The sequence below is a fragment of the Candoia aspera genome, chromosome 4 (assembly GCF_035149785.1).
Source record: "Candoia aspera isolate rCanAsp1 chromosome 4, rCanAsp1.hap2, whole genome shotgun sequence".
NCBI classification, from domain to species: domain Eukaryota; kingdom Metazoa; phylum Chordata; class Lepidosauria; order Squamata; family Boidae; genus Candoia; species Candoia aspera.
The window spans coordinates 15,794,434-15,804,017 of NC_086156.1; the positions used below are offsets into that span (position 1 = coordinate 15,794,434).

Consider the following 9,584-nt stretch of genomic DNA (forward strand, 5'->3'; position numbering starts at 1 on the left):
TCACCGGTCCTTTCGTGTTTGCTGCATCATCTCCGCTTAAGCGGAGACATGCTAGTTTGCCATTTCTCACCAGAAGTTACTGTACTTCATACTTCCAATATCTAAGGCTTGTGAATTACTATTGGGTATAGGCAATCACTGATCTCTGGATGATGATCATTCTGATTGGCTGGCGAAGGGTCGATGGACCAAGAAGAATTCCCCCTTATGACATTTATAAACTGGAACTTAATTTGGTTTGCAAGACCCTGCGGACTTAGGTTGTTGCAAGGATTCTATAAGACAGAATGAGCTTTGTTGTCACTATGCGTTGATGGGCACACTAGGCATGGTTCACTCCCCTTCTTAGAGAGGGTCAACATCTGGCTCCTGCATCAACCAGACCTCTTTACTATAAATCATGGCAATGTTTGTCATTTAGATACATTAATGCTCAAACGTACAAATTAGGGATATGTCCATAAATGACTTCTTTCAATATTATGGGCTTTGAGAAGATCATTGGTACAGAAAGAATATGCTGCAAAGTAGAAATTACTGTCTGTTTCTCAGTACTTGTAATATGAATCCTGCAATTTATTAAATAATGCCAGTCATATTTTCTCTTGGAGCTGAGATTAAATGTTTTGTTTTTCTCTACACTGAATGCAAATTTGACTGCAGTTTCAGCATGCTGGGTTCATTTGACATTTTCTCTTTGCCTCCTCATCTAGCAGTTAAGCAGTTCTTCAAATGATTTTCAATTTCCTTTCTGATTTTTCTGTCTCCTAACCCCTACACAGAATCTCTCCATGATTCTTTCTACATTGGTATAAAGGCTGCTTGAGCCTCTGGCTATGTCCTGAGTGTACCTCCTCTCCTAGAAAATGACTTTTCTGACTGCAATCACATTAGCACAATAGGTCATGCATTTGGGCAGTCCTTACCTGTTCTTTTATAATAATAAGTTCATCCTGTATCTGGATGTCTCTTTTTGCCAGCTGTCTTCAGGTTTCACCTAGACCAAGAGCTGATTTTTTTTTTTTGGTCTCTAATTAGTCCTGATTCTCAATTAAGTCTGGAGAATGCTCTGCATATTCTGAATTCTAAAGAATGGTGGTATTTTATCTCCAAGAACCACTCCAATTCCAGAGGGACATGCACCTCTTTGTTCCTTATGCTGGATAATGAAAAGTTTTTCTGGTTTCTTCTCAATCTTGTGCTAGCTGAAATGCACCTCCTTTCAAATTGTACTATGAAGCAGTCAAGTTTCTGTAACTGTTGGACTTATGGTGCTATTCTACTCCAACAGTGGCATCTTCTGCAGCCTTTTTTTATGAGGGATATCTCTGAAAGATTCCCCTCTGTTGAGCCATTACTTGGTCTCAGCCCTTGACCATCATGTGTCACTAACACTTGGATCTTTAATCCTGAAAGGATACATTTTGCAGAGCCTGCTACTGGACAGGCACAAGAATTGTATGTCTGAATCAGTGAAAATAATTTAATATTAGCTGGAATCATGCTTCTTCTCATTTCGTTATATCAAAGTAGCAGTCGTGTTTTTTTAGTAGTAGACCAAAGTAGACCCTCAATGTACTGCTTAGTTTGCTGAGTAGTCTGGCTCCTGAGCAGAGCTGTTTCAGCTCTCTTCAGAGTCTGGATGAAGGGAAAAACTTTTCTGGTTTCCTGTAGAAGGATAGCACTGAATGCCGCACCAAATGCCTCCTCTTACTTAAACCAGTTGTAACCACAAGGAATTGAACAAGAAGAGGCTAAAGGAGAAAGGAAGAGTTCCTGGAAGGTATATTCTTTCTTCTCATTTTACAAAAAACTTTGAACTGATTACTTAGCTAAAGAGGTAGAACCTTCTTTGATTACACTCTGATTTAGTCAACTGACCTCTTAAGGGGTATTAAAAGAAAGCCAAATGCTTATCCTCAACAGAGAAAAAGCTTACAAGATGTCACACCGAATCATCTTTATGAGTAGAGAAGTAATGAGGGAACAGTTCTCCTGCAGGCTAAAGAATTACCAATGGTGTGAAAATGTCAAATTCCTTGGTTCTGATTTACCATTTCCTTCAGTAATCCTATAGTTGCTGATGGCTTCACTCCTCTACCCCTCAAACAAAAGCCCCTATTTCAATAATCCACTCAAATAGTCTAGCAGATATACAAACAAGATCACAAGATTGCTAACTCCCTTTCCTAGCAAGCAGCATGAGCTGTAGAGTAGTACTGGCATACATATGCTACCTCAAGGTTAGCTGGATAGTCCTGCAGTGCTATCAATCTTTTTTATTAAATATTTTGATGGCAACATCTACATACAGAGGTACACAAGCTCTGACATTTTTCTGTTCCTAGCTACAAGTTACCAAAAGTGACAAAAAGAATTCTCTAAGAAATATTATTTCTAGGGTTTGCTAAGGGATTCAGAGTAACCCTGTACTTCAATGCAAGACACAACAAAAATTGGAAGGGGATCCTTCCCTTTTCAGATTGGTACGAGTTTTCTTAAAGTTTTATCCTGATTTTCAGTGAAGAGGGAATTAAACTTTTTTTGTCTTCATCCCATTTCTACTGATTGCGAGGGTTTCATTAATCTATCTCTACAGGAAAATGTATTAATTATATTTATAAATATGTGAAAATTCAAATTATAGCTGTTCTGTTTGCTGTCTAAGATGATTAAGTTAATTATCACTTCAGAAATTTAAAATATAGATTAACTGAAAGATGAAACATAAGAAAAGTTTTAACTAAGTTTTGAATTATATTAAATTGCACTGATAACAACCTAGGAAATTTTAAAGCAAATATGCAGCAACAATATTAACTGTTATTGCATTTACAAAACTGATCCACACAAAACTATATGAAATAGCATGCAACTTGACAAATCCTCTATCCAGAGAACAGGAATTTTATACACTGTGATAACTGCATCAATTTTATTTAATTTGCAGACTGCCAAATAATATTAACAGAAGCAAACAGAATAATTTGCAATGATTTCAAAAAGAATGACCATGTTGCAGATATAAGTATTTTACACTGTAAATAAAACAAGCATCAAGAATTATCATATACATACCAGTGGTATTATCTGGTTGCATAGTCTGGACTTCTTCATGCAGTTTCAGATTTGATTCCAAATGTTCCAATAAAAGTTTTTTCCATGCAAATAATTTATGCAATTTTATTTCTACAAACAGCAATGTTTTAGAATTATTTTTGGAAAATTGTTTCATATGTTTGCATTCACAATCTCCAATTAAAAACTTGGTTTCTCACATATTGGTCTAGTGGTTAAGGCAATGGGCTAGAATCCAGGAGACTGAGAGTTCTAGTCCCGCCTCAGACATGAAAGCGGCTGGGTGACCTTGGGCCAGTCCCTCTCTCTCAGCCCAAGAGCCAATCAGTCGTGGTATGAGAGTTCTAGTCCCGCCTTAGGCATGAAAGCTGGCTGGGTGACCTTGGGCCAGTCCCTCTCTCTCAGCCCAAGAGCCAATCAGTCGTGGTATGAGAGTTCTAGTCCCGCCTTAGGCATGAAAGCCAGCTGAGTGACCTTGGGCCAGTCCCTCTCTCTCAGCCCAAGAGCCAATCAGGCGTGGTATGAGAGTTCTAGTCCCGCCTTAGGCATGAAAGCCAGCTGCGTGGCCTTGGGCCAGTCACTCTCTCTCAGCCCAACTCAACTCACAGGGTTGCTGTTGTGGGGAAAATAGGAGGAGGAAGGAGTATTGGGTATGTTCGCTGCCTTGAGTTATTTATAAAAATAATAAAAGTGGGATGAAAATAAAATAAAATAAATATTTATTATACCTACTTAGCACTATCTGATCAAATCAACTCAAGGCTGTTTACAAGAAATAAAAAATCGAAATAATACAATCTCAAAACACTGTCCTCTGCAACCACCAACCTTCACAGCCAAAACATTAAAACAATACCTACATTTAGAAAGAAGATTAAAAAAGAAACCTCAAAAGGAAGCTCAACACCACTAGTACCGACATGTTTTTTTTGTAATAATATAACTCTTTTCAAAACCTTCCAAAAATTCCATGATGAGAAGGCTAACCAAACCTCAGTGGGCAAGCTGTTTCACAGTGGTGATGTCAAGATATATTTCTTACATCACATTAACCTCTTGTATGTTGGGACTCTAAGCACCCCCTCCTCAGAAGATCTTACAGGATGGGCTGAATTTAGTCCAGAGAAATAATGTGGAAGGTTAAGTGAAACTGAACCATAGGGAGCTTTATAAGTAAGCACTTCAAACTGGGCCAGGAAAGCTATTGGTAAACAAAGGAGTGAACTCAGCACAAGTGTTACACTGCTGAAGTGGTCTGCTCCCATCAGCAATTGAGGTAACAAATTCTGGACGAAGTGCAGTTTGAATCACCTTCCAAAGCAACTCCACATAGTTGGCATTACAGTACTGTACTCCAATCATGTGGTAATAAGGGCATGAATCTCTGAGTAGGGCTTTCCAATCTCACAGAGCTGCAATCGGTACACTAACAAAGCTGGGCAAAGGCTTTCTGGGCTAGAGTCTCCATCTGCTGCTCAAGAAGGAGCCATGAGCCCAGGAGAACAACCCCCCATGTCAGAGATCTCTTGCTTCAGAGGGAATATGACCCAATTCAGAATGAATGTAAAAACCACAAAAACATCAGATGTCTCTATTGGGGAAGAGGAAGAATTTGAGATCAAACTTATTCTGAATTCCAGGCACAAAAGAGGTAGATCAGAATATTTTATTCATTTGAAAGATTACCCTTATACTGACTGATGCTGGAAAGTTTCAGGCAATGTTCATGCACTCTGGCTTCTGCAATGATTTCATTTGCAACACCCACACAAGCCAAAGCTCTGCAACTACAGTACTAGAGATATCTTTCGATTTATCAGATTCAGATGAGATAATTTATGAAAGGCTCCAGCCTACTATCTTAGGAAATATATTAGTTCTATTACGGAGTAGTTTAGTTGCTGAAATTCTTGTAACCCTTTCACTTCAATACATCTGGTTTAGAGGATTCTACATTATTTGTGTCAGGGAAAAAGATTACATTTGGTTTGAGTCAACTAAAACTCATGCTACCAAGAATTCTATTGACTGTTTGAGATGTAGAATCCCATGTGACCTTGCAAGATGTAGCCCTTGTTATCTTATCAGGCTCTATCCAACAGACATCCAACAAATGTGAGCAATTTTATCTGCAAAGTATCTTGCAACCATGCAGCAACGGCCTATAGGAGGATCTTCCTGCCTACTCCTCTTCAAAAGGGAGCAAACCTGCTGAATGAGAATCTGAGGACACAATAAGAGTAGTATACAGAACTGTAGTGATACCCTGCCACATACTTTATTCCATTTAATTAGGGCTCCTACTATTGAAAAACTATTCAGGTGCCGATATATAGGCATTTATTTCCCACTTACCCTCAGATCTTCTCATTAAGGCTTCTTCTGAAGCACAATGTTCTATTTTTTGTATATCCTGTATAGTTGTCTCTAGCTCTACAGTTAAACATCTTCTTTGCTCATTTAGCTCCTGTAGTTTATGTGCTAAAAATAATTTCAGGCCAAATCAAAACAATACATTAATATATATTCTGCAAAAACAACCTTGAATATAAATGCATAATTAGTAAACAGTTTTATCTAGTTATTTGAATATGAATGTATTTATATACAGTAATGCTTTCTGAATCCATATCTGATTTATACATTTTTAACTAATCTGTTCAGCAGCCTTAAAAAGTGGTTCAGTAATTTATTACACATCTGTGGGAGCTTTTCTCTTAAATACTAATATTCAAATTTTATAAAAGTATTATTACAAACAGAAAACATATCCTGATAAACAGAGATACCTTTTCAAAAATCTGGCTTCCAAACTAATTAACTTCATCTTTTGAACTCTCCAAAAACAAGCAAGAATCTTTGCAAGAATCCATGTAAATAGATGAAGATATTATCAGAAAAGATGTGAGATCTGTTTCTTTACTAGCCCCTATCCAATTATGTTTCTTGGATAAGAAGCAGATGATTCCGCTACTATCTTACTAAGTTTAAAATTATGCTTTTGATTCATCTGTACCTAACATTTTTATACTGCAATTAATAAGAAATTTCCTGCATTTTTGAGAAACCAGGTGCTGATTTTATTATTCTGCAATATTTTGAATGATAGAATGTAAGGGTTGCAAGGGTCCTTGCAGATTATGTAATCTAACACATTAGATTAGGAATCCACTATGACAGCATCCCACACAGATGACTAAGGCAGTGTGTTCCACTGTAGAGCAGCTGTTATCATCAGCATTTTTTCCTGCTATTTAACTGAAATCTAATTCCTTGTTATTTAAACCCTTGTTTCTTATGCTGTCTTCTGAAAAACTCTGAACAACTTTCCTTCACTTTCTTTGGCTACTTGAAGACAGCTATCATGCTTTTCTGCATTCTTATCTTTCCCAAACTAAACATATCCAACACATCCCAATATTTCTAATTATTTTTTCCTTCCAGTTCCCTTTTCATCTTGGTTGCTAGGTAATCTACATGTATTAGGAAATATAGGAGTGAACTAATCTCAGGATTCACTGTAAAAGATTTGGGGTAATTTTTTTCCCAATCTCTTCAAAATGTTTGACGAAAGCAATGACTAATTGGGCACTGCCACTAAAGATAAGACTTAGCAATTTTTTTATACCCCACAATCTAAAGGAATTGCCATAGTCTTAGCTGAGTGAAATACCACCTTTGGACTATTTTTATGATACATTCTTAATGGATTATTGAAATAGATTTAATATTTCAAAAATTCCAGTGAAATGCCTCAATCAGCCATCCAAAGGTTTTTAAAACTTTAAAGAGAACCAGTTATAAGAAGTTATATAATAACTTGTGTAAGAAGTTATATAAAAGTCATGATACTTCCATACTATTAAATGAAGTATACATAAACCATCCTTCAGATAGTGTTAATCGTCTTGATTAATACAATTTATACAATCTACAAAAATATATTTACATATTTTATTGAAATTGACTCATCTGCAACATCTCACTTTGATATTTGAGCCATTTCTTTTGCAAAATATATTTACCACAAAGGAACCACAAGTTTGCCATCTGCGATTAGAACTTTAATTCTAAAAATGCTCTATTCCCATTCCTTAAAACAAACAAATGTATTCTGATGCATAAAATGTGAATGATCAAGAAATGGGAGAAGGAGATGGGCTGGAAATAAAAGCTAATTCCACCTTCTTCTGATTTCTAACAAGGGTTAAATATGGACTTGAAATAAAAGCTATTAATATCTTATTTTCGAAATAATAACTGCTGTAACCAAATTCTAATGTTAATTCAATTTGCACTCATTGAATGTTATTTCAGTTTCTAATAATATGAATTAATTGTCTTACTTTAAAAAAACATCAAAATTGTCTTTCAAGTTTGGTACGCCTAGATTTCCATTATACGTCTGTTTATAATGTATAATGCAATCTAATGTAACTTTTCTAATCCTATGTTTTTATTTACAAACACCAAAAGCATGGAAAACACTATATTCATACCACTGATACTGTCTGGTTGGCTAGTTTCAAGAGTTTCAGCTTCTTGCAATTCTTTCTGCTTGGATTCCAGTTCTTTTAACAAGTGTTGTTTCTTCTCAGAGAGTGCATATAATTCTTCTTCTGAAAAAAAAATGACCAAAAATAGTTTCAAATATCCTAACTGCTCATAGGATTGTATCACAATAAAACCAATAAATTTTATTTTTCTCTTTAAGGAAATAATAGAAATAAAAAAACCAAACAAACCATAGAATGTGGAATGTTTCATCACCTGTTCCATAAGATCCATAAGAGATTACATATTACCTTATAAATGTAAATTCCATGGAAAGCAATCCTAGTTGATAATAATATAGTTATTCAAAAATAGATTACAGAAAAACAACAATCTCTAGTTCTGAAAGGAAAACAGATCTAAATATAATCTTTATGTCTTTATAGGTATTACCAGAATTAGCATTTTGGTGACCAAATGATCTACAGTTCTCAAAGGCAGAGCCTGCTTTATTAAGACTCCAACAATTCACAGTTTGGAAATTCTTTTACTTAGAATGTAAGTAAAGTCATGGCCATCATTGTTCTAATTTCACAAGTGTCAGGTAAGACTGTGAAGTAGGATTGTCAGTGGAGAGTATGCATGAAAAGAAATGGGACAGAAGGAATTTCCTCCAGGTGCAACCACATCATGTAACAAAGAAACTGCAAAATGACAGTGCCACTGCCACTGCCACTCTTAGACTAACCATCTTTTGCTTACTTAAATTTTTTGGAACATCTAGATAACCAGGTTTCTAAAACACTGCAGCTTTTCCCCCAAATTCTCTTTTTTTCAGTCCTAATCTGTATTTACAGTTTTGCGGTAAATATCGTTGCAGCTTGTCAAATGGAACAGAGTGTTCATAAAGCGTTTTTCCCCCCAGCTTTCTGCACATTTAAATCAAACCTGTTTTTCTTTGCAGAAAAATTAAAGAACATTTTCCTCTGAACAGCCTCTATATGATTGTTCTGCATCTTTTCCCCACATGGGCTGTATTTTTCAGTCTTCTACCACAGGTTATCGTAGTGGATATTATGACTGCAAGTAAACTTATCATCACTGGCATGAGTAAAAGCAGCATTGGTTTGGAATTGAATAAAGAAAAGCAAATAGCTCTGAATGGATGATAAGTATATTCTCAATGGGTAGTCACATGTAGAGGAACATTTCTTTGGGAAAACTGTTAGAGGGTGATTCTTAATGCGGAACTTCATTACACATTCCAAGATGTGAAAGCCACCAGTTTAGGACGGTGACTAAAGAGTGGGACTATTAGAATACAAGGTCAGTGTCAGGAAGGCACCCCCCAGTGCCGACTTGTTTGCACAAGGTGCCAGGAGAGGAAAGGCCTATCAGCCCATCAATGCAAATCGATGAGCAGACGGGAGGAAAGCAGCAGACAGGGGAGTGTGGATTACCAGCGATCAGCGCCCTGGATGGATCAGAGCGGGCAGCTGCGCAATCAGTGGATTCACACCAAAAGTGAGAGACAGAAAGAGACAGAATTCTTCAATGGGGGGGGATGTACTTATACAATTACTTGTAACTCAATGAATTACTCAGATCTTTGATCCATCTTGTGTCACCTGCCAATAAAGACTCTGGTAACCGACTCTGACTGTACGAGAGTGCTGTTTATCTGGGACAGGACTGTGACAGAAAGATCCGAGTCATCGATGGCAGAATTACCTGAGAGTAACCAGCTGTTTGAGGGGAGTCTGCAGATGGGAGAACCAGACCCCAAAGGTGAGCCCATGACCCTGAACGGGATGAGTGGCGACGCAGGAGCCCGGCCTCCACTGAACCACTTCACAACATCGACAAAGGGACGGGTGGAGGAACAAACCACCTGGGTGGCAACCCCCACTGCCTGGGTTGGCACACCCCAAATGTTTCTGACGACAGAATATGATCGTGGATGGACCCAGCACATTGGAGGCAAATCCACGGGGGGAATGATTCTAGGCACC

At 37.2% G+C, this 9,584-nt stretch overlaps 1 protein-coding gene across 1 annotated transcript in view; it reads right to left on the reverse strand.

Moving 5' to 3' along the window:
• Positions 1–7,703, reverse strand: part of LOC134496145 (nuclear anchorage protein 1-like) — a 63,339-nt gene extending 55,636 nt beyond the window's left edge. The window contains exons 1-3 of the mRNA XM_063301901.1: positions 7,578–7,703; positions 5,434–5,559; positions 3,079–3,189 (exon numbers count right to left, since the gene is read on the reverse strand). Of these exons, the coding sequence (XP_063157971.1) occupies positions 3,079–3,189; positions 5,434–5,449 (127 nt within the window). The 5' untranslated portion in view covers positions 5,450–5,559; positions 7,578–7,703. The remainder of the gene's footprint in view (positions 1–3,078; positions 3,190–5,433; positions 5,560–7,577) is intronic.
• Positions 7,704–9,584: the final 1,881 nt, after the last annotated feature.